Genomic DNA, 26,216 nt, shown 5'->3' on the forward strand with positions numbered 1-26,216 from the left:
TGCAAAACCTTAATTATTTCATTTTTCATCTCATAATTTTAGAGCTTTTTCGTACTAAAAACAGAAATTAAAAATCTTCGATACTTAATTCAAAGAGGATGAGACTTTTCTGTTCATTTTCACTATCCATATTATAGTTTAACTCTATTTGTTATTACTAATATTCCTTTGATAATTTAGGAAGGTAGAATATAATTATTTTTTTTAGAAATTGCACAAATTTAGTGTTAACTTTTATGTTTTAATTTAAAGAAAGTAAGAACTAAGAAGATTTTTTTTATAATACCAGTCATTAGAAAATAAAGATATTAATGAAGCTGTTAGTGCTTATTAGTCAATGAATAATACTATATATTCAAGTATTTTTGTTAATTAAATTGGTTTAATATCAATAAAAATTAGTTACTCCAAATCTTATTGTTTAATTTAGTACAGAAAAAAACTTGAGTTAGTAGTATTATTCGTATTCACTTTTGATGTATGAACCATTCTTCCCTGATTTTGGTTCGTCTATTTGCGAAGCCGTCGTTAAGTATGGTAAGAATCAACAAAATAAATTAAAATGTAGCTTGATAAAGACATCAAGAGGGTGGACGTGCCGGAGTGGTTATCGGGCATGACTAGAAATCATGTGGGCTCTGCCCGCGCAGGTTCGAATCCTGCCGTTCACGTTTTTGTCAAATTAGCACAATCCAACACATTCTCTTATAACAACCTTATCAGAATCCACACTCTCCTCTCCTCCCCTTCCTCTTCCCTTTTGCGTTCAAGGCATGTTCCCTCCTCCATTCTTCTTCTTCTTCCTTCTCCATCGCCCTCTGCTACACTCCCAAGCCTTCAAATTCGGCTTTCTTCCCGATCCTTTCTCCCTCAACGACCTCATATGCGTTTACTCCCTCCATCGCCGCGACCACAATGCCCACAAGCTGTTCAACGAGAGTTCTCACAGGGATGTTGTCTCTTATAATGCCATAGTTCATGGGTTCGTTAAAAGTTGTGAGATTACACGCGCGCGCGGGAACTGTTCGACGAAATGCCAGAAAGAGATTCTGTGTCTTGGGGCACCATGATTGCCGGTTATAGCAACGCGAAGCTGTGTTACGAAGCCATTGATTTGTTTAATGAGATGATTGGATTGGGGATTAGGCCAGATAATATAGCTCTGGTAAATGTTCTCTCAGCTTGTGCTCAAACGGGAGAGTTGGAACAGGGTAGGATAGTGCATGATTACATTACAAGGAATGGGATTCGGATTGATTTGTATCTGGCCACTGGGTTGGTGGACCTGTATGCAAAGTGTGGCTGCTTGAGAACGCATGCAATGATAAAGATGTGTTCACGTGGAATGCCATGCTTATTGGGCTTGCAGTTCATGGTGAAGGTTCAACTTTGCTGGATTATTTCTCTAGGATAATTGCTGCAGGAGTTAAGCCTGATGGGATCACCTTCCTGGGTGTTTCGGTGGGGTGCAGCCATGCAGGTCTGGTTGATGAAGCAAGAAAGCTTTTCAATGACATAGAAAGTGTGTATGGGGTTGGTAGAGAGCACAAGCATTATGGGTGCATGGCTGATATGTTGGGGAGAGCAGGGTTGCTTGAAGAGGCTGTTGAGACTTGAGATGATAAAAAGGGATGCCAAGTGGTGGAGATGTGTTTGCGTGGGGTGGGTGTAGGATCCATGGAGACGTTGAAGTTGCAAAGAAAGCAGCACAACAAATCATGGAGATAAAGCCTGAGGATGGCGGGGTTTATTCTGTAATGGCTAATATTTATGCTCATACAGAGCAATGGGATGATTTAGCAAACTATTTAATGTCTATATCTCTCTATCAAGAAAGACATAAATCAAACACTGCCTTAAGCCACACTAATATCTTTATGTTTTATGTTATGTTTTTAGTATTTTATTTTATTATATTCTCAAAACCAAAGAAATATATTTATCAGTAATGTTTATAGATATATTTTTTAATTAATATCCCATGTATAGATATTGATTTATAGCGCAAGCAGCAGTCAAATTGTCACAACTCAGAAGCATGTGACATTGATTAACACAATAAATAGTATGCAACAACTTTTGAACTACAATGAAGGTTCCCAAGTTGGCACGCTAGAGTGACATTTATCAACCAACTAAGCTGAAGAAATTAAAGGAAGCATAACCAAGAAGAGGAATGCTACTGATCCAAGCAATGATAAACCAATGGAAGCAACCATTTGGTGACAAAATTTGCCGAACACATTGCACACTTTCTTCCATTGAACGTGAGAGTTTCCATGGTACCCAAGTACGCCCACGGCCGAAGCGGCGCCGATGCCGGAGAACAGCAAAGCCACCATCAACGCGTCAAGGACAAAGATTAGTATCCGCAAGTGCTTGCTCTTGCCATCTCTATTTGCGGCGGTTAGGAGTAGTGACACGGCTGCGTATCCACATGATGTTGCGTTTGTCACAAGAAAGTACCTATTTGTAATAATATTCCATCAGACTTGACACTTAATTAATCATAACAATTAAAAACTTAGTTAATTTCATATTAAAAATAAAAGTGAGTAAACTTTGATGTTAATGAAATTTTTGCTTAAAAATATCGTGTAAATAACTCAATCAATCATCAATCATTTTGTATTTGTGGATCGGATATATTAATATATTATTTAATTTTTTTAATATATATTTTATATTATAATATGTATTTTACACGAATGATTCGATTAATGACTGATATTTAATAAACACATAGTATAATTGATCTGGATTATAAAAATAAATTCAACTTTTAAAATGTAGGTCTAATTGCTATCTAATCTCAATTATCATCACTAAATCAGTTTTAGTAACTTTGGATATTGTATTTGAATGAATGTTATTTATTTATTTTTACCTGAGAAATTTGAATCTATGATTTTTTAGATGAGTATAAAAAGATTATATGCCAATTGAATTATAACTCATTGGTGAATAAATGTTATTTTTAGTTTTTTAAATAATAATAAAAATAATTAATCTAATAATAATTCAGTTATATTATGTATATATTAAAATTAATTATTAATATAAAATATAAAATATAAAATATATATTAAAAATAAATTAAATAATATATATATTTATATAAAAATATATAAGAATTAATTTTGGTACTAGTTTTAGTACGTATATAATATTTTTTATTAATTTAAAATAAGGATGCATAGACGTGTCATATGTGTTTGTTTCTAAATTAAACATGTCGGCGAGGTGCCATGAACTTGGAAGAGCCATTAATGCATGTCTACAGATAAGTAGGACTAGTTTGAAACTATACACAAGTTATTTCAACGTTGAAATTAGACATCTATATAGATCTATAGTTTATAGAGATATTGATATAATATTGTTTATGAGATATATTAATCAGCGAAAGAAATAAAAGTTACATTTTTTCTCTTTTTTCCACACATCGATATTATTTGAATTTCAGGTGTGAACGTTGAAGAGGATGTATATTAGGACAAATTAAAGAGTAAAGTTATGAGAGGAATCCTAAGATTATAATAACAGTATCAAATATCTAAAGAAAAAAAAATATTCAAAATAACGTAGCATCTATTTTTAAAAATTAAAATTGAGATTAAGAGATTAAAATTTAATATTGTGTTTAATACTCAGAGAATATAATTAAAATTTTAGTTTTAAGACACAAAATTTCAGTCTTTTCAATATTTCTAGAAAGTTAACATACAGGAAATTAGATTTTTTTAAAACAGAAACTAAAATTTTCGTAATATTTCTTATCAAAAATATTTTTATTTAATTTTTTAAATTTTAAATCTATTTATCAATCTCTATATTTATCTAAAACTTAATATAATATTGAGACATAATTCAATTTAGTATATTTTACATCAATCACAATATAAAAATTTAATTATCTCTTAATTATCTCTGTCTCTGTCGTTTAATTTCAGTCTCTCATCTCAATCTCCATTTTCTCTTCTAAACACAATCTAAATGTACAAAAAAAATACTGTAAAAAAAAAGTATAACTAAATCATAAAAACACTAAACAATGAAAATAATGGATATATAGAATATTTAATTCACTAAGTGTGCAGATAATTATTCTAATATTAAGATTTAGATAGATAATTTAGGGGTATAGTGTGTTTTTACTTTATTAGACTAATTTTAGAGTCTATTATTAACATTGTTCACAAAAATCATTATCTACTTAGCAAAATCCTATTTAAAATACACTAATTTAATATATAAAAACTACATATGCTTCTTCAAAATATAAAAAATGTATTACAAATAAGTCTGCATGAGAATACCATGAAAAACTCTTTGTATGAAGGTAATGTGCATCAAAGCATAAAGTTTGATATACACCAACAGCAATAAAATCTTATCCCACTAAATAAAGTCAACTACATGAATCAAAAGCATAAATTTTGATATGATAATAATAATTTAGATTCTTTTAAATTACTTGTTAGACATTGCCAACTTAGCTAGGCAACAAAACCAAAGTTGATGAAAGGCATAAAGTAAAAAGTAAAGGACTACTAAAGAAACATGTTTCTAATGCATATGAATATATGAGAAGAGAGGAAGAGAGAGTCTTACAGAACAGCAGAGAGGTAATGCCACTTTGCAGAAACAGGAAGATTAACCGGTGGTAGAGAATCAAAAACCTTCAGAGGAACAACCTTGGTTTGTTTATTGGTCACAACAACAATTGAAGCTGCTAGAGTCAGTATCAATGCCAATACCCTCAAAACCAATCCACTCTTACTATCACCTGATCTTGCTGCCACCTCTGTTTTTCCATGATGATGTCCCTCCATTACTTCTTAGCTTTTATTAATTATAATTCTCTGTATATATGAGGTTTAGTAGTGTACAGAGAGTAGTATATTTATACACAGAACCAAGCTAAGTGGCAGATCAGAATAATGAAGGAAAATGGCAAAATAAGAACTACTTTTTGAAATTATTATTAATGGTTATGAATTTGGATTTGGATGATGAGTGAGTGAGTGTGTAGTATACCTAATTAAAATATTCAAATAAGGACATTAATATTATTGCAACATCTAATTAATTGCAAGTAGTACTGTTTCTACTGCTCAACTACTTTTTTTTTTTCAATTTTTCATTTTTGTTTTTGGGTCAATTAATAATTGACAACTACTTTCATTTAATTAGCTACATGCTGTTGTGTCATACGTAGTGTCTCTCTGGGCCTTTCATTATCAACGTGGGGCTTCTTGTGATATTCTGTGCTTTTCCAGGGACTATTGTGAAAAAATTAGGAGTTAACATAGGGCAACTGTTGAATTCTCAATGTTTAAGAGTTCTAGCAAAAAAAATTGAGATTCTATGTAAAATCAAAAAGATAAATTAAACACTTAAAATATAAAATTGTAACAATTTTAAATTATAAAATTATCTAATGTAGTAAAAAATTTTATAAAACCAATTAATTTATTTAAAATGGTAATATCAAAATATTTTTAAAATTAAATCGAGATTTTATTCTTGAAATATCAACTGGTGCCAGCTTCTTCTAGAGCTTGCTTAGCTTGTTGAGATGGAGTACGTAGCCACCAATATATCTCCCATTTTACTCTTAAAAGAATTTTTTAATTAATTACTTGCTTTATAGTAGGGTTGAATATTATTATAATTAAATGTGAACTACTAAAGCCAACGTTCCTTTTTTTTCTAACCCTGTGTAAACGGTGAAAATGATATTCGAATGTTTATTAAGATAAATAAATTATTAAAAAATTTAAAAATATGATACAAAAATCAAATATTAAATATATATTTTAAAAAATAATTTTAAATATCTGATTTTGATGTAATTTTTTATAAATATTATTAAAAAATAAAATATTTTAATTTTTAAAATTTGATTAATTTATGTCAAGTAAGTTTTTTAAATTTTTAAATAAATAAATAAATTTAAAATTAAATTTTATTCTAAAATTTTTTGAATATTTTCTAAATATTTATTCAAATGTTGATATAAAAATTTAGATCAAATTATTTAGTCATTTATTAAATACAAAATTTTTTTGTTATTTATAAAAAACATAATATTTATCGTATTTTCAAATCATTCAACTCATAAATAGATAGGGTAAAAAATTTTATCGATAACATTATTGGTTAGTTCGACCGAAAAACTAATAAATCAAATCTTCAACTGGTCCAGTCTAATTCAAAACCGTTTAAAGTTAAGAAACGACAAAAATCGTTCAAATTTAGTAAAAACAGGTCCAACCGAACCACTCAAATAAAAATTCTAAAATTAACGAAAATAAAGTTCAAACTTAAGTCCTCATTATTATTACAAGCTTTTTTTTGGTCACTAAAATATACTATTCCTTGTTATTATATATTATAATTATTAATTATATAATAAAAATATACAATAAATTTATTATATATTATTTTAATTTTATATTCAATTATATTTAAATTAATTATATTTTTATTAGGTATAATTATTAATATAAATATTATTAAATATATAAATAAAATATCAAATATTTTTATTAATTAAAATATAATTATTTTTTTATAATTATATGATATTATTAATATTAATTTTTAATAATACATATACTATATAATAATATAACAAATAAAAACTAATTAATTAATTATTAAAATTTAAAATAATTATTTTAATATAAAAACAAAATTATAAAATTATAAAAAAATTAAAATTTTATATAATTATTTAATAATAACTGAATTATAATTTATTGAGTATAATTTATTAAGATTTGATTTTTTTAAAATATTAATAAAAATATGTATTTTAATTTTAAATTTTTATTATTTTTATTTTTTATTTACGTGGTTCAATCATCGATTCGATTTAGTAACTATGATGGTTACTTTATTTTTTTTCTTTTTTTGACTGCGAGCCTTTAAATTAATGAATTTGGATCCTCTAAAGTTTGAATTTTACTTTAGAGAGTAAAGTGTAATCTTCTATTATTAAATAGTTTCTTTTTCATATTTATTATTAGTTCCACTTATAAAATTAATGGTAAAAGATCACACTTTACTCTCTAAAGTAAAATTTAAACTTTAGAAGATCTAAATCCCAAATTAATATCTAGCTAAAATGGAAGCCCAATTGGAAAGGACTAATAGCTAACAAGATATATATTTGACAAATCAAAACGATTATTTTTAAGTAATTTTCTGGTCAACTTACGTTACTTAATGAGTTCACACACGGTCAACATAAAATAAATTAAAATATTTTATTTATTTATTTATTATTATTTGTTCGTATATGATGGAAATATCAAATGATTTTTAAGTAGAATTGCTACGACACATGGCTGTGTGTGGCTGAATATGAATAGAGTTACTTGTTCAATTCAATGGTTTGGTCTTACCCTTCAGCTGATGAGAACTATTATTATTATTATTATTATTATTATTATTATTATTCCACTCTCACTTTGGTTTATATATATATATATATATATATATATTAAAATGATAATTAAACCTCTAAAAATTTTAGTATCAGACTAATTAGTATTTAAAAAATATTAATTTAATTTTTTAAGATAGTAAATAATAAATACATTATATATTTTTATTAGTTTATTATGTAAAATTTAATAATAATATTTATATGTACTGTTAATTATTATTATATATCTATTTATGAAAGATCTGTTAAAAAATTTATTTTATAATTTATTTATGAATAATATATATTAACTATAATCACAAATTAAATTATTTTATATTAAATAATTTATATAACAGTGATCTCATTTATTATTATAAATGTTAAATTAAATAAGTCATTATTATTTTTTATTTAGAATTAAATAAGAATAAAATCGAAGATACTATTTTATTTAAGGTTTATAGTTTAATGAGTATCACACTCAAATATAAATAGTTATTTCAGGATTTTGGTCTCCCAACACATCAAAATCGTTTTCTTAACTTATTTTTTTTTATCAAAGGAGTTGTGATTCAGTTATATTAGAAATGTAAAAAGTTTTAATTGAAAAAAATCAAAAGAACATTTAAGTATGTTTTTGCAAGTATTTATTTGTTAATGATTTAATATGTATGGTCTTGAGGTTAAAAAATTCTAAAAATTTTTAAAAAGATCATTATATAAATAACAAATTTTAGGGTAAAACTTTATTTTATAAAATTCGTGATAATTGTTATATAAAAACTTAAAAAATAATAAATATTTTATTTTTTAAAATTATATTATTTTTTTCTCATATAAATTATAATAACAACAAATAATACATTATTATTATAAATAATTTTATTTTATTTTGTACTATTTATTGACAAAAAAAATTATATATTTTGACTATTTATTATGTAAAAGATTTTATTGATATTTTTTTAAAATTAATTAATCCGAAATTAAAATTTTTGAGAATGGGAATACGTTGCTTGATTTGCTGGTTCACATAATTATTTAACTCGTTAAACTATGTTTGTTTCTAACTTTCTACAACCTTCTGGTTCATTCTTGACGGTTGAATTTCAATGGAAAATTCTACACACAGAAGAAAATGATGCACAAACTAAACTCCTCATACGCTCATTTCATTTCATTGGGAAAACCAATTTTGAGGTACATTAATTAGTAAGCTATATTTACATACAAGAAATTATTCACAATAAATTAAAATAAAAAGAATTAGCCATGAAAATAAGAGAATATTTAATGATATGTATCAATAAAAAATATTATATCTATTTTGTTCAAATTATTGTCGTTTTATATACTTCTCTTTAGTAACCCTAGTTAACTAGTATATTCATTAACTATATACCTAGTTAATTAATCACATAAAGTTACATTAATTAGTATATTCATTGACTATATACCTAGTTAACTAGTATATTCTTGTATTATTTAAAAAAAAAATTTAATATTATTTTAAAAGTAAATATATTTAAAAAATTATTATTATTTTTTAATAAAAATGTGAATATATCCTATCTGTAAATATATGAATCAAATTGAGTCGAATTCAAATTTAAAAATTATAACATTAAATTCAATTTGATAATTTTAATATGAATCGAATCAAAATTTTGTCATATTCAAGCTGAACTGATATACATTCATCCTTATTAATTAGCTTTGGTTGGGTTTCAACCTTTCATGAAAAAAAGAGAGGATTGATTGAACAAATATATTAGAACCTTTCTTTCCGTAGGAGTAGGGGGTCACATCATTTCAAATAAGTGGGATTAAATTACATTAAATAGTAAAATATAATATTTAATAGTTAGTGAAAGACACTAATGAAAATAATCAAAATATGAACAATATAGCATTCCCATTTTCTCTCCGCCAGGATTGCCCTTCTACAATGACGACTATGGCCCACCGTCAAGCTGGATAAACATTCTAGATCAATATTAATCATTCACACGCAATTTATCTTAATAATGCATACTATATAGAAATTGAATTCAAATTAAATTAGTCAATTAGTAACAAAAAAATTAAATTAGTCAATTGAACTTAGAATGCATACACAAATAATTAGGGTTATTAAACGGGTTAGTCCGATCTATTTAAATTCAGTCCGTTAAATTTATGAGTTAAATGGGTTGATTTGTTTAAATTTATTTTATTTGTAGGCTAACATTTTTTAATTTGAACCGTTTATAGTCAGATCGATGAGTTAAACAGACCAACCTGTTTATTATTTATATTTTTTAAAAAATATTTTGACAAAAAATACTACTTTTAGATCAAAAATATTTAAAAAAAAATTTTAGTTGATTAGTTGAATTTTCGGGTCAGATCGAGAGAAATATCAACTAAAAGTGTTACTTTTTTTGAAAAAAATTTAAAAAAATAATAAACGGGCCACCTGTTTAGCCCGCGAACTAGCCCGTTTAATCCGTCATTTTTTCGGGCTAATCAAGCTCAGCCCATTTAGCTCGCAATTTAAACGGGATTAATTTTAAAGATAAAGTCTGCCCATTTAAATGAATAAATGGGCTAACCCGATGGGTTTAGCCCATTTTAACAGCCCTATATGCAACACTCCTAGATACTATTATAAGAAAAATTCAATAACTATCAAAATTTATTATTTGGGTAAAGTATATTTTTTGTTTTTGAAATTTGATAAAAATTTTAAAAATATTTTTAAGTTTTATTTTGTTTTAATTTTATTCAAAAAATTTTTTATTTGTATCAAATATACTCTTACCAGTTAAATTTTCAAAAAAATTAATACTAATCTAACAATAATACATGAAAATTATGCTTGATTTGCTTGTGCTGAGGGTTGTTCTTATGAAATTGTTGTTGAATTAGTCTTAATTTTTTTGAAAAATTAGCCATTAAAAGTATATTTGATGTAAATCGAAAACTTCTATGACAAAATTGAAACAAAATAAAATTTAGGAATATTTTTAAAACTTTTGTCAAACTTCAATCCTTATTATTTTTATCGGTATTTTTAATTATTATTTAACTTTTTTTAATTTAATAATTTAACAATATTTTTTAATTTATATTTTAAATATTATTAATTAACTTCTAATATTTTTCTACTAATATAATGATATTCAAATAAAAATATTTTAATATAAAAATAATAATTAAAATTATTATATAATTTAATATATAATTAAATTATTAAATATAATACGGAATAATATTTAATTATTATTTTCACGTAAAAATACTATTCAAACGTAGTTATCCATTTATTCATTTATCAAGCCGTCATAACTATGATTATATACTTCTGGATTGTTTCCCATGACTTTGAACTGGAAAGTCTTCTTTCTTATATAGAACCTTACAATCCAAAAGCAATTAATGAAAAACTGAAAAATTCCATTATCTTCCTATGTATGTCAAAAAGACTTTTCTTAAAATCTTTTCAGACTCTGTCCAAGCTCGTGTGATGATCAGATGAAATAATACTTATTTCATAAGTTTGAACATAATAAAAATTAAATCCGGGCAAATAATTTTTTTGAAAGAAAGGAAAGTTAGTTACGAAATCTATTTTCTAAGAGATAATTAATTTATGAGAAAGTTTAAGAGACCAGTAGATTTTGTGGCTTTTAGCCATCAGTTAGCTATCAATGATGTTTTTAATGATGTGAGATTGCATTTAATAATTTAGAATCATTCAATTTTCTTTTGATAGTTAAGTGCTGGCCAGAATTTAACAAAAATATTGCCCCCTAGCATTCTTCTTAATTTATTATAGCTAATGAGTACCAAAATAGAATATTGATGATATAAGCAATTTTCAGAAATGTTTAACAATAAAAATATATTAATAAAAAATTATTAAAATATACTTTTTTATTTTATTTAATACTTCTTATAATAATAAATATTAAATAAAATAAATTTAAGCTGAATAAACGAATTAATTTTTATCTTTCTAACATTATCCAAGAAATTTAGTGTGTTTAGGTCATAGGTGGTATATATTATTCTCTCTACTTCTATATATCTATCTATTATACCAACCACAACCTTGACTCTTAATTCATTCAATTATGATAATTGATAAGTGAGAAATAAAAAAAATTATTGTTCCATATATGTATATGTGCCACATAAGACAAATCAATCTAACCCGAAATTACCAACTGAGATGGAAAAGAGTTACAAGAAATCATTTCATAATTCATACGATAGCTATGGATGTAACACTTAACACAGGTTTCTATCTCTAGCACTATAATACAAACACACATCAATTCATAATCCAAATAAAAACAACCCCAAAAGATATTTCATGTGAATCTTGAAATTAAGCACCTATAGAATATATTCAAATGTATATATATTTCGTGTAAACTTTATAGGATTAAGTACACTAATAAAAAATACATATATTATAAAGATTATTGACTATTAGCTATGTGTGAATCACCTCATACATACACATACCAACTAACAAGCAACTGTTCAAACCAACCATAGCGTGAGGAAAACTCTAACCCCTCCATTTGTTTTTATTTTACACATCGTTCAAGTTCATCCATCCATCTATATATATCTATATATCTATATATACATATATATTTAGACATAACCATATTGTTCAACTATTCTTATCCTTTTAATAACACTGCTACTATACTACAAGTACCTTCCTTAGTTTCCATTATTGAAAACTAAGTAAGGTGACAACATGTCTACTACAGAGAAGCCAGGGGAACCTGAGAACAGGACAGCTCCAACTCCGGCTCCGGCCGGCGTCGATTTGTCTAATTTGGATGTGATATTAAGGTTTCTGTTGTTTGCAGCATCACTTGTGGCAGTAGTGGTGCTTGTCACTGGTAATCAAACCGAATTGGTGCTTGTCCAAGGTAGGCCTGTGCCACAACCAGCCAAGTGGAGATACTCACCGGCCTTTGTGTAAGTTCATATATAAAGCTTTATATATCAAAAATACTATATTTACGTAAAAAATCAGCCACCAAATTAGTTATTCGTATATAATATACGTTAAAATATAAAATACACATTAAAAATTACTTAAACAATACATCTATTTAGACACAAATATGTGGTAATTGATTTTGTGGCGGCTATATACGAAGTGTTTGCTATATATGTTGGTCTATGTTTTTGTAGTCAACATGAAATTAATATAAAGAAAGTTAAAACAGAAAAAATAAAGAAACTACACTAATTAAATATGTTTTTTTTTTTTCCTTCAAGAAGAAAGGAAAATGAAAATTTAATCTTAGTTGAACTGTTAATTAATACATGAGGGTTTTCCCTTAATTTTTACTCTGATTTCTGATATGTACGTAACTATGATGGCTTTTGGATTTGCATGACATATTTTATAGTACGTTATTTGTAAGGAGGCAGTGTCTCTCTATTATAATGTTTATTATTTTCTCGAATAAATTACCATTTGTACCCACAAAAAATACAGATACTAACAAATGTACCCATATAAGAATAAAACGACAATTATAACTACGAAAGATAGCTTCCGTGTGTCAAGAGTACCCGGACGTTGGTTACAGAATTGGTCCGTTAGGGTATTCTTGGCACACGAAAGCTATCTTCCGTGAGTACCCCTTAATTTTTACTCTGATTCTGATATGTACGTAACTATGATGGCTTTTGGATTTGCATGACATATTTTATAGTACGTTATTTGTAAGGAGGCAGTGTCTCTCTATTATAATGTTTATTATTTTCTCGAATAAATTACCATTTGTACCCACAAAAAATACAGATACTAACAAATGTACCCATATAAGAATAAAACGACAATTATAACTACGAAAGATAGCTTCCGTGTGTCAAGAGTACCCGGACGTTGGTTACAGAATTGGTCCGTTAGGGTATTCTTGGCACACGAAAGCTATCTTCCGTGAGTACAATTGTCGTTTTATTTTTATATGGATACATTTGTTAACGTTTATATCTTTCATGGATACAAATGGTAATTTATTCTTATTTTCCTTAATATATCATTCTCCTGCCTTATTGTGTTACTTATTATTTCAATTCTTTTTATGTGTTTAACAAATTATGATATAAAATTATGCAGATATTTTGTGGTTGCATTTTCGGTTTCTGGGTTTTACAGCATCATCACCACGCTAGCATCACTCTCTGTGATCCAGAGACCACATCAAAAAACCAAGTTTCTCCTTCATTTTCTCTTCTGGGATGCGGTAACAATTAATAAATTAATCATATTTTCACCTTATAAGCTAGCTAGCATTTCAAGAGATAAATAAGTAATAACCCATGAGTGTTATTTGTTATGGTGTGGTGCAGCTGATACTGGGGATAATAGCATCAGCAACAGGAGCAGGTGCAGGTGTTGCATACATAGGTTTAAAGGGAAACAGCCATGTCCATTGGAATAAAATTTGCAGTGCATATGACACTTTCTGTAAGCATGTTGCTGGATCCCTTGCTGTGGGCTTGTTTGGCAGCATTGTTGTTGTGTTACTCATCTTCCTTTCAGCTTTCACCCTTCACAGCAGGGTTCCCAAGTAGACAAATGGTTCATAGTTTCATTAATGTTGACAAAGTTAGTCTGAGTGTGTTGTTAAGTACTGTAATTAGTACAGTTTGTGAATGACTTTTTCTGTTTGTGAATGTTTGTTGGTTTCAGGGCAATGGTGTTTGATTATATGTAAATGGGTAGTAGTAGTAGTAGTGGTTGTCTTGGTGGTTTATTCATGCATTAAATGGTTTGTAATTAATTATTCTGCACCCACAAAATAAACCAGTTATAATCAACATGGAAATGTTTTATATGATTAATTGATGATTTTGATGTGTACTTTAATTTTGCAACCATTCTTACAAGTATCATGATTCATTTCACAGCATGGCACTCTGATAACATCAGGGGCAATGTAGAGTAGAGTATGAAAATTGGACATAAAAACAGAGTGTAAATTTTAAGGTGTAAAATTACACAAAGCATGTTGCGGTCTCTTTATGACTTGAAAATCATTGAAATGAAACGTCCAATGAAGTTATGAGTACATAGGACAAGAAAGCTACGAAATCTGCCTAAGACTCAACATCACAAAGAGCTTCCTCTGGGGTCTAAGAATTAAAACATGGAGAAGAAAAGCATTCTATGTGCTTGATTGTGACAACTTAAATAACAACATTGGAGTTCAATGCATGGTATAATTGTCCTCCACGAATTCATCTATTACATTTACAAGAATGGAATTTATGCATATTTTTAATCTGATTGATTTTAAAAGTAATCTGAACTTGTCTTATTTTCTTGTATTTAATGACATCATAGTAGTGATAGTGATACACACGTATTATTACCACATTATACACATACTAAAACTGAGCTATATAAATTATATATATACTTATAGTTGATCAGTCTTATAGGACCAAGGTGTTGATGTGTGACCAACAGCAGAGATCTGAACACGCACAACCTCATGAATGGTACCTCGGCGAAGTACCCCCAGAACATGTTCATCATCTTCTGTTGCTAAATATGCCAAAGAAACCCAACGAGAATGCGACTCGTCCCTCCTGCGGAAGCCATAGATCCATCTCCCAACTTTCCACCACTTGATGCATACATGCCGATCAGATATCTCACTAGCCCGAAGCGATTCTACGAGTTCATCGCCCTGCCAATCAACACGCTTAGATATCAATTACAAACACTGAAATGATTTTTATACAAGTTTGTAATTTTAAATTCTGGTATAGCCCTTCAAAATTTTAACCCAACATTATAATTTTCATATGCATGTTATCAGTTCAAGGCTGAAATGTGAGATGTTATAAAATGAGAGGAAAAAAAAATCAATTTAGATTAAAAAAATCAATTTAGATGTTATAATAATAGTTATACGCCTAGCTATACATCTATCTTTACAGATCATGACTTAACTTATGAAAGAAAAACTGCAAAAGTCAAAGAACAAGATAAAGCCCATCTATATCTCTGAATATGAAAACTTGCAAAGAGAGCAACAAATGACAAAAATGGTACACGTTATCTTTTTTTAAAACAAAAACAGGAACAAGAAATCTTGAACATGTGTTTGCAAGTTGTTTCAAATAATTGATATTAAGCTTAAAACAATAGTATTACCCTACCCAAGAGTCCAAGACTGAGCAGAAGATATATGTTTATTTCACAGAGAAGGTTTAGTATGGAAAAAAAAATACAATTGACTTTCTTATTACATGTATTCAAAATTCAAAATACAACAAAATCATGAAATTCAGCCAAAAAAAAGGTGTTTTGATCCAAAGTGTTAAGTATCAAACATTTTAATAGCAATCATGTTAATTGCAGCCTTGCGCAAAAAACGAAAGATCATCAAGTTGACTGTAGCATGTAGAATTGCACATCGACAATATGCTAAATACATTTTTGATAGATCTTATGCACAGTGATCATATCAAGGGTCATCAAGTGACACCAAATTAAGCCATGATGAAGCAATTAACAATTGAAAGGAACCAAAACTATCTGGGATCTTAAACAGTGGTTCCCTTTTAGTTGGAGCTAATTTGGCGTTCTTTTTTCCCGAAAACCCGCAAAACTATGGTGTTCTCCTTGGGTAATTTTACACATTAAATTAAACTCGTCCATGAACATTTCCATACTGTTCTAGATTTTGCAACTACGGTTCAAGTGTTTCAAAATGGGAAAATTAAAAAGCTATGAAACCGAAAACAAAACAAATCACAACATGGTTGGGAAAAAAAAAAGATAAGAATACCTGAATCCCAAGACATGTGAGACAATAGTGGACACCAATCAAGTTAAGCAAGACGTTGACTTTAGGGTTGAAGAGGAACCTCTGGACATCTTCAAAACCAAACCTTGTGGCAATCAAGGTTTCAACAGCATTGAGATAGTCCCTAACTTCAAGTGATTCAGAACGGGAACAAGCTTCCACAAACTTCTCCACAGACCTTGCCCTAACTCCCAACTCCACATGCCTCTTTAAGTACAATTTCCTCCACTTCTGTTAAACCCAATTGAAAACCTAAGTTATAACACAAATTCATATCAATTTCTAACAGCAACCAATTAAACGAGTACAGACCAAAAGTCAAGTACTTGATTGATCACATTCCCAATTCAGATTACCGATACAGGAAAGAAATTAGGTCAAGCTGTAAAACAAGGGAATAAGTGGAATACCTTAAAATTGGGGGAATTAGCGGAAGAGGAAGAGGAAGTGGAAGATGACGATGAAGAAGGGAAATCGAAGGAAGTGAGTAAAGGCCATCTTTTTCTGACAAGAGACTCCCAAATGGAATCGGAGACACAGAGTTCCCTCCAGAAAGTGGAACAACAACTCAAGGCACACAAATCTCGAACCTTTTGCAGAGGAGAAAGGGGTCAAGCAAAATGGAAGCAGAAAAAGGAAACATTGAAAGTGAAGAAATTAAAAGGAAATTGAGAAATCGAAACCTGAAGGAGAGAAGCGATTTTGATGGCAACATCGTGAGGAAGATAATTGATGATGGAAGCCAGTTTGGGTTGTTGGAAACTGCAGAAAGAAAGAAAGGAATCTGTTCTTCTCCGATCTCCATTCTCCACTTTCATTTCAACGAACTCTTCTAACTTGTTCCACTGGGCCCCACCTCATCCCAATCACTCTGCTGACGCCCCACTTTTTCATAAATAAATTAAAAGACTTTAATTTCTATAAATCACAGAGTTTAATCTCTATAAATGATTTAAAGAAAAATTAATTATATTACATACAGGGCAAATGACATGCATAAACCAAGCATTGGGCATATGTATACGTTTTATATGCCGTTCGGAGAGTATACTATTACACTACAAGATGTGGCGTACCAGTTAGGCTTGTCGATTAATGGACGTTATGTTAATGGTTGCCTAACAGATTTCCAAACGTATATCCAGGGTAATCAGCCAGTTTGGGTGTAATTTCAGGAGTTGTTGGGTGTGTTACCTTTTACAAACCAAATCCAAAAGTTTGTAGTGAACTGTAGCTGGTTCTAGGAGATCTTCGGAGAGCTCCCTGAGGGAGTCGATGATCCCACAGTTAGGAGGTATGCCCAGGCCTATATCATGATGCTGTTAGGGACTCAGCTATTTGCCGATAAGTCCGGCAACTGCATTCACATTAGGTGGCTCCCATACGTAGCTAGGCTTGAGGACATGGGTGGTTACAGCTGGAGATTAGCTGCTTTCTCGTGGTTATACCGATGCATGTGCCACGTAGCAGACATACATGTGGTGAAGTTAGTCGGATCGTTGCAGCTACTTCAATCATGGATCTTCTGGCGTTTTCCTGGATTTAGACCAGCTGGATATGATACGTTCAGCTGGCCCTTGGCCTCAAGTGCAAATACGAAACTAAAACAACTAAACCAACGTACTCAAGTGCAGATACGAAACTAAAACAACTAAACCAACATCTACGCATCGACCCCGATCCCCGTGGTGACACCGCCCTGTGGACAGCTCCAACGTGTGTGTCCTGGTTGCCTGCACAGACCACATCTCTTGGGCCTGTTTGGATCGACCTTGTCCATAATAGTCTTGATTTTGGTGGACTTGGGTCATTCCTCACTTGCACGCCTCTTGGTGGGATCTAGTATGACTGTGGGCCCATCGTACGGTGGCCAAATACCCTCGGAGATGAGCGGGGTGAATCCCATCTGGAACACACTGAACACCGAGTCAAGATGATACACCTGGTGGACAAATGGCTGCCAAGTGAGCCGTGAATAGGCACAACATGCCAAGGCATGAGAACAAGGATAATGAAGTGCCTGAAAATATCCGTAGTCACATGTCTGAGCCCTGAGTGACACTCTGTAACTACCAAGTGAGAATAACCCAGTAAGAGTGGTCTCCGAGACGGTGAACTCCAAATTATCTCTGTCATACAAAGTCACCGTGAAATACCTCAACGTCTTCAGATTGGCCTCTATAGACTTCACCAGATGTTGACTGAACTGCTATCCAGTTTCCAGCTGGGACTCTGCCTCTCTCCCCTTGCAAACGAATAGCTCTGCCAATCTCCCATAAGTGGTCTTCACTAGTGAGCACACCGGAAGGTTTCTGACTCCCTTCAGGATGGAATTAACACACTCAGAGATGTTTGTCGTAATGTGTCTGAATCTCCTACCCTCATCCCAATGCTGAGTCTACAACGAATAGTCAATCATGTTCGCCCAGTCACACATGGTAGGGTCTTCAGACCGCAGAATATCAAACCAATAATCAAATTCCACCTTAGTCTTAGCATACGCTGCATTCACAAGAAGCCTCCTTGCATCCTTACCCTTGAATATCAGGGCAAAATTTGCGGCCACATGTCGAATACAGAATACATGGTATGCAGCAGGTAGTAGCCATCCTCCATCGGGAGCTTCAAGTGTAGCCTTGATATCGTTGTGCCTATCTGATTTCATCAGGATGTAAGACCCAGGACTTTTGAAAAGTTCTATTTTAAACTAATTTCAAATTATATATTTATTTATAGTTTTAATTTAAGAAATTATTTTTTTAGTGAAAATAATTAAAGGCAATTAATTGGATTTGAAATAAATTAAGGTTTTTATCCAAACTTTATATTTATGGATTATTTTCCTATTCATGATTAAAGTTCTAGAAATTCGAAAAATAATGAGGTTTGACTATTTAAATTAAAATTTTGTCTAATTTTATAATTATTGAATTATTTTCTATATTTAAATTATAAAGTTTAGCAAATGTAAAATAATAAGAACTTTACATAATTTGGTTTAAATAATTTGGATTTTAGAATTTGATACTTTAATTCTTATAAACAAAGAAAATTAATTATATTATTTTATATTTTAAAATAGAATATTTAATTAAAAGTTAATCAACAAATTGATAATTAAATAATATTTTTAAAATAATTTTAAAGAATTAATTTAGAATTTAATTTAATATAATATCTCTTAATTTTATTAAAATTTAACAAAACCTCAATTTGTTTAAAAATTCCTAATTTTACATTTGTCCCAAATCAAACCCTAATTCTACCCTAACCCCTAGTCACCACCGACACACTCCCCAAACCCCTCATCCAAACCTCAGCCACTAACCAAGAAAGAAATGAAAAAAAAAAGAAAGAAAGAAAGGGGAAAAGAGGGAATGGGAGAGCAGAGGGGAAGAGAGATCGGTGAGGGAGAAGAGTAGAGGGAGGAGCTACGTCGCCACCACCGGCCTTAGGCTCGCCGCCGTTCATCCCCCGTCGCGTCACCACCCAATCGTCTCCAGTCCACCGCCAGTCGCTGGTGTCGTCACCAAGGGAGAAGAGAGAAAGAGGCGAACGCGAGGAGAGAGAGAGAGGGGGAGCTCGCGAGGAAGCTGCCACCGTCGAAGTTGGGTCCGTCGTTGCCGTTGGAGGCCGCATCACCATCGAACTTGCCACTGTCGCCAAGGAGAAGCCTGTCGCCGCCAGCTTCGTTGGGTCTCTGTCGCCGAACCCGTCCTTGCCACCGCCACTGGAAGCACGAAGAGAGAACGCGCGTGAGGGAAACTATCGCGGAGCTGCCGTCGCCACCGCATTGCTAGGCTCGCCGTCGTCCTGCCCGCGCGGCTGCTGTGTTGCCAGAGCTCCTCGCCGCCACTGTTGGCGGTGGAAACCGCCTTCCAAGCTTGTGTTTGTCGATAAGCCCTAACCCTGCTTCAGCTTCTTTATTTGTTAAGTTTACCTTTACCGTGAGGATTGTCACTGAGATTGTCTGTGCCAGGTTCTACGATCACCGCGAGTTTCTCTGCCTCCGTCCGAGCTACGACAAGAAGGATCCACCACAGCCTCCTCTGCTCTTGTCTTTGAAGCAGAACTGCCCTTTTCCAATTTCAATCTCAATTCTGCTATTTCTGAATATGTAACTCCTCTATCCTTGCTCTGCTGCCATTTTATTCCTCTGCTATGATCTTCTTTTAATTATGACCGCGTATGTCTCTGTTTTAGTTCTGCTAAGGTATGTTTGAAAAATTAAAATTGGTACTGCTGCCACCGTTTTCGTCACGTTGGAATCACCACTGCTGCCATGAAACAAAAAGGGAACGGAGTTACTATGTTTAACCTATGTGAATTCAGCTAGTTGATGTAGGAGAGTCTTTCTTAAACTTATTTTTCTTTCCAGAGTTGTTATAAATCGATATTAATGCGTGAAATACATTTTTGTGATTTCGTAAGTCTTATGAATTGGATTGAGTTGTTTTGGATGAACGAGATTATTAGTTTGATTGACAGATTGATCAATTGAGAAAGTTGGATATTTTGATTAGTTGAATGATATTGTTAAAGTGGTTGTCCTTGAATTATCGGAGGAGATTAATTATTAGCATTTAGTTTAACTTTAGAAATGGTTTGATTTTATAAAAGATTTAATATTGAAATTTAATTTGATGTCAGAATCTGATTTTAAAACAAATTTGGAAAGGACTTAATATTTGAAAACAGTTTATTTACTGAGAATAATTTACTATTTTGAAAATGGTTCGAACAGGGTTTAAGGAATGGTTTGGTTTGAAACTGTTTGAGAAAATCGAGAGTTCGTAATCATTGACTGGATTCTGGATTTTATAGTTTCCTTGGATTGAGTATGGTTATTGTGAAAATGGTTATTAGAAATTATTTGAATGATTAACAGACACTTGGTTTGGTTTGGTTGGGACTCGAAAAGGGTGGCAAAGTCTGAATTTTAGAGGAGATGCTGCCGAAATTTTATAAAATTGGAAGTTTCATTTGAAGTAATTATTTAAAAAGATTTGTTTTTTTAAAACTTTATATGTTTTAAGATTGATTTATAATGAACGGAATGGAAAGAAGGATGATGGAGATTTTCTTTGAACTATGGTTTTTGAATGAATTTAGAAATGAGATTTGGATTGAAGAATGATTATGATGTTGAGAATGTTGAGATATGAACTTTAAATTATTCATATGGCTTATGATCTTTGAATTATCTGAGATACGAGGTTCCTTGGATAAAGTACCATGGCTTGCCACCATGTATACTAGGTTGAGAACTTGATACTCTGTTGACCCTACGACGTAAGTGTGATCAGGCACTATATAAAATCTCAGGAATATTACCCCCATTGAGCAATATTGATTATTTGAGAAAAAGCTATGCATAGACTCGTGAGGATGCATGTCGGGGGACAGTCTAAGGACAATTTAGACTTGTCGGGTTGGTTGGATAACCGACAGATGAGCCTCATCAGCCATAGGACAGGCATGCATCATATGCATTTGTACGCTTTGCTTGGATTTGAACTTGTTTTGGTTTGTCTAATTGCTAAACTGTTCTTAACTGCTACTTGAACTATTTGCTATAACTGCTACCTACTTGTGCTTTCCTTGTCTGTCTTGCCTGTATTTATCCTGGCGTGCTACATTTGAGAATGAACTTTGGTGCTGAATTAATGATTGTGCTGTTTGATTGCGTGGTTGGTTTCTGATTGAGGTTTTCTTATAAGAAAGGAAAGGTTTTGGATTTCTAAAAGATTAAACATTGTTTTTTCGAAAAGGTTTTGAACAATTACGTGTTGCTTTTTTTAAAAGATTCATAAGGCAATGATAATCACTGAACTTGAAAATAGTTTTCTTATTAAATATCTTCTTATGACAACTTTGAAACTCCGATACCCGGTTGCGGGGTAACGTGCTGGCGGAGATGGGATAGAAAAAATGACCAGGACTCCGCATTCTCACCCTCCATGAGTGCAAATGTAACAGGAAGGATGTTGGAGTTCCCATCTTGTGAAATTGCAACGAGCAACGTACCCCTATATTTACCGTACAAGTAGGTCCCGTCAATACTCACCAACGACTTGCAATGTTGGAATGCCTCAATACATGGTGAGAACGTCCATAAAAGCCGGTGAAAATAGGCTTGCGAACCGTGCACCTGCCCCCCACTAGAACAGGACTCGTCCTCAGCACTGCAACACTACCAGGCATCGTCAGCTGCTCTCCCAAGACCCATTGCGACAGCTCGTTGTATGACTCATCCCAATCTCTGTAAATATGGGCAATGACCTTCTGCTTGGCCAACCAAACTCTCCTATAAGTCGGCTTGAACCCAAAGTGTGCCTCCGTCGAATTCAGTAGTACCTTGATGCACACGGATGCATCAGCTCTAACCATCAGCATGATGATAGCCGAGATCACATGATAATCAAGACTCCTGTGATCACTCGAGATTGATATCGCGAGACAAGTATGAGGTCCATTGTACCATTTTACCTCTCAAATACCCTTGTCTTATGGCATCCAAGTCTAAAGATGAAAAGTGCGGAGGGTACTGCTGAGTCCCAAAGCTAGAACTACCACCGGCCCCAGTTAGGTTACTCACTGCAATGTCATCGCCACTGTCATCAGCAATGAGGTCAGGCCCCACATCATCATTGCCATCATCATTCAGCAATGCATCACCGATCCCAGTCGGTGTCCCACACTGTAAAGAAATTGGCACCCTCTCCACGATACCAACCTCTCTGCCACCACTGTTGTTGAGATCAACGGCAAACGACAGGGATGCGACAGGCTCATCCCTAGGTACATTCTTGGGCACGGACGAACATGCACCAACGGGTCTGGAACTAGAACCGGCTACGGTGCCTAGAGTTTGGGTATTCCGGTTCAAACCTCCCGAGCTAGATACCACATCAACCAACTTTGCCAACAGCTCAGGAGTCTTGACCTCAGAAAACAGGCGACGACAATGGAATAGGACCTGCAAATCCTCGTCACTCCCTATAATGAAAGAATCATACTTCACGTCATCCCTAAGCACTGAGATCGGAATGCGATAGAATAGCTTCTGAACCCGTTTCACGCCTTTCAGCCCAAGTTTCTGTATTATAGAATTCAAGAAGTCATCGAATCTTGTCGTTGGTCTCATAAAAATACTCAGAGGATCTTTATCAGTAAACTACACACCGGAACATATCTTTCTCTTAATCGACCCTCTATAATGCACCAACACTACAAAGCTCTCCTCACTAGCCATTTGGTCTCACTCAAATAAACTCAATTCACGTTCACACCATATTTATACACGCCTGGGACTTCTTAACTCGAAACAGCCATTTTCGAATTACCTATACATAATTCGAATCAGGAAGATTCGAACTCCCCATGCATAATTCAAATTGGATTGATTCGAACTTTCCCATGCATGATTCGAATCAGTGTGATTCAAAGACTGTATCCTCCCTCACTAATTCGAACAGGGTTGATTCGAATTATATAGATATATGCTTTTGGTTGATCCATGTCTCATTTTTCCATTTGGCTTAATCATGTAAAATCTCATGCAAACTGACTTAATACTGTCATTTGCCCTTACATATATATTAGAAATTAATTATGTGTATACAATATATATTTAAATTTAAAATATATTACATATGGAAAGAAATATAAAAAATTTAATTTTTTTATTAATTCTATTTAATACTTTAGACTGACACCAAATTTATTAATTATTAAAATTTAAAATTAAAATATAATTTTCAAATTTTTGTAATTGATTAAATATTAATAAAAATAATAAATTTTATTAACTATATAATATTACTCTCTATATATAATAGTTAAATTTTAGTATTTATATAATATTTTAAAAACTTTTTATATAATTATTTAAAAATTTAATTTTAATGGCTTAATACTAATAAAAAACTTTAATTATATATCACCGTGATAATAAAAAAAAGTTTATGTTATTGGATAAAAGGCAAGGTAGAATCGGATCGGTTATCAAATGGTTTTAATTATTGATTTATTAATTTATTGGTCTAATTTGTCTAATCGTAATTTAATAAAAAAATTATTTTAAAATAAAATAATAAATAAATATCCTAAAATATAATTATAATCTAATATAAATCTTAAAATATCTTTCAAATTTAAAACACTACATGAAATGTCATCAAGCAAAACTATATGATGTTGTCAAAATACAAACTCAAAAATTAAATAATAAACAAAATATCTAAATATTAAATGCTAACATAAAAATTTGTCATCAATTATCAAAATACCCAAGATGCTTCTTTGCCAAATAATTTTTCATTATGTGAATTCTACCTCCATTAAAAACTTGATATTGTGGCTTTTCATTCACTATTTGTAAAGCAACATATTTTCAAACTAGATCTTTTTTTTTTCGTAAATTTAAAGAAACTTGTGACTGACTATAGTTAGAATTTGAAGGATTAGGACTAACAACATCATTTAAAATAGGAGAATTGACAAACAAATTATTATTCATAGATGTATTGTTATCAGCAATTAATTTTTTATAAATAATTTAATACTATCATCCATAACTAAAATCAATAAAGTATCAACAAAGTAAAAAATAGCAGCACAACAGAGCCAAAAATCAAATAATCATTCATAACTGAGATTAATAAATCAACACCACAGTGAAAAATAATAGCTCTCATCAACACAATAAAAAATACCAACAACATAACAAAGCTAAAAATCAAATAAATCAGCAGCAAAAAATTTAAAAACAACAACAAATAATCAACCTAAACCCTAAAATCAATAAATCATCAACAAAAATTCAAAAAACAACAAACCCAAAAATTCAAAAACAGCAGCATAACAAAGCTATTTTTTATCAATAATTTCAACAATACAAAACTATGGTAATCTTATCAATGATTTCACATTCCGAAATTATAAATTCAGAACATAGCATAAAAGGAAAAACGTATTGTTCTAACTTCTAAGCACGGCCACTAAGTCACTAACCTTCGACAACGGCAAGCAGTGAGATGACAACGAACAGCTCGATTAGAGAAGTCGCAGGAGTATGGAGGATCGAAGCCGAGCCGAGATAGAATAGAAGATTTGGGTTCGGGACAAGGTAAAGAGGAAAGTCGCGGAAGTGCACACAACCACAAACAGGGTGGTGGAACCGTCGAAACAGCTAGGATTTTGGCCTTTTGTGTTTGAAGTTTGCACGGAGGGCTTTCTCAATTTGCACGAAGGAGGGTGTTGGGATAAGTGGAGAGTGCGGTTTTTGGATGGTTCTTTTTTAAACGGCTTTAGACATAAGATCGGATCATTAGTATTATTGGTTCTCGATTATACCAGTCAATTCGGTCCGATTTTTAGAACTATAATAAATAGTTTGTATGATTAGTTGATCAAAACTAATCTTATCATTTAATTACATTTTTTATTTGGAAAAACTATTCATGAAATAAATAAATGTGAACAATAAATTTTTTAATCCATTTTTAACCGCACTTTTACATCAATTGTATAGATGAAAAATATAATGTTAGATAAACTAATTACTTTTGTAACTAAGTCTAATTATTTTTTTTCTTATAGTTATTTTTCTTCCCTTTCTTATTCTTTAATTAAAACACTAAATTATCAATTTTTTAATTATTAAACTTAGTTCGTTAATCATAATAATATTATTATATGTATGTATCTTTTTATTTGAAAATTTAGAAGATAAATTTTTTTAGAAGATGATTAGAACAATATTAAGATAACATTAATATTACTTATTTTTATTTAAATGAATTTTAACCCGTATAAAATGATGGGAGAGAATAGTGAATATCTTCTTTCAATTTCTCGCATAATGTGAAAGGTGCGTAAATTTTTTTTAAGAAAATGGTAGAGGTTTTCAAAAAAAGATTGTCTGC

At 31.1% G+C, this 26,216-nt stretch overlaps 3 protein-coding genes, 1 non-coding gene and 1 pseudogene across 4 annotated transcripts; 3 read left to right on the plus strand and 2 right to left on the minus strand.

The window, feature by feature from the left end:
• The first annotated feature begins 589 nt into the window (after positions 1-589).
• Positions 590-671, plus strand: TRNAS-AGA (transfer RNA serine (anticodon AGA)). The gene has a single exon. It is a non-coding gene; the product is annotated as a tRNA-Ser (tRNA).
• Positions 604-2,121, plus strand: LOC130933686 (pentatricopeptide repeat-containing protein At5g61800-like; annotated as a pseudogene).
• Positions 1,984-5,028, minus strand: LOC130940951 (CASP-like protein 1E2). Its single transcript, XM_057869258.1, has 2 exons — positions 4,615-5,028; positions 1,984-2,466 (listed from the first exon to the last, which is right to left on the minus strand). Exons 1-2 carry the CDS (start codon positions 4,833-4,835, stop codon positions 2,136-2,138), a joined length of 552 nt encoding a protein of 183 aa, XP_057725241.1. The 5' UTR covers positions 4,836-5,028; the 3' UTR covers positions 1,984-2,135.
• A 7,051-nt stretch (positions 5,029-12,079) lies between these two features.
• On the plus strand, positions 12,080-14,311 carry LOC130970386 (CASP-like protein 1D2). Its single transcript, XM_057896463.1, has 3 exons — positions 12,080-12,427; positions 13,584-13,710; positions 13,817-14,311. The coding sequence occupies exons 1-3, from the start codon at positions 12,201-12,203 to the stop codon at positions 14,039-14,041; spliced, it is 579 nt and encodes a 192-aa protein (XP_057752446.1). The 5' UTR covers positions 12,080-12,200; the 3' UTR covers positions 14,042-14,311.
• LOC130970377 (uncharacterized) lies at positions 13,607-17,144 on the minus strand. Its single transcript, XM_057896452.1, has 4 exons — positions 16,971-17,144; positions 16,698-16,877; positions 16,270-16,518; positions 13,607-15,162 (listed from the first exon to the last, which is right to left on the minus strand). Exons 1-4 carry the CDS (start codon positions 17,103-17,105, stop codon positions 14,890-14,892), a joined length of 837 nt encoding a protein of 278 aa, XP_057752435.1. The 5' UTR covers positions 17,106-17,144; the 3' UTR covers positions 13,607-14,889.
• Between the last annotated feature and the right edge of the window lie 9,072 nt (positions 17,145-26,216).

This window comes from Arachis stenosperma, chromosome 1, assembly GCF_014773155.1.
Source record: "Arachis stenosperma cultivar V10309 chromosome 1, arast.V10309.gnm1.PFL2, whole genome shotgun sequence".
NCBI lineage: Eukaryota > Viridiplantae > Streptophyta > Magnoliopsida > Fabales > Fabaceae > Arachis > Arachis stenosperma.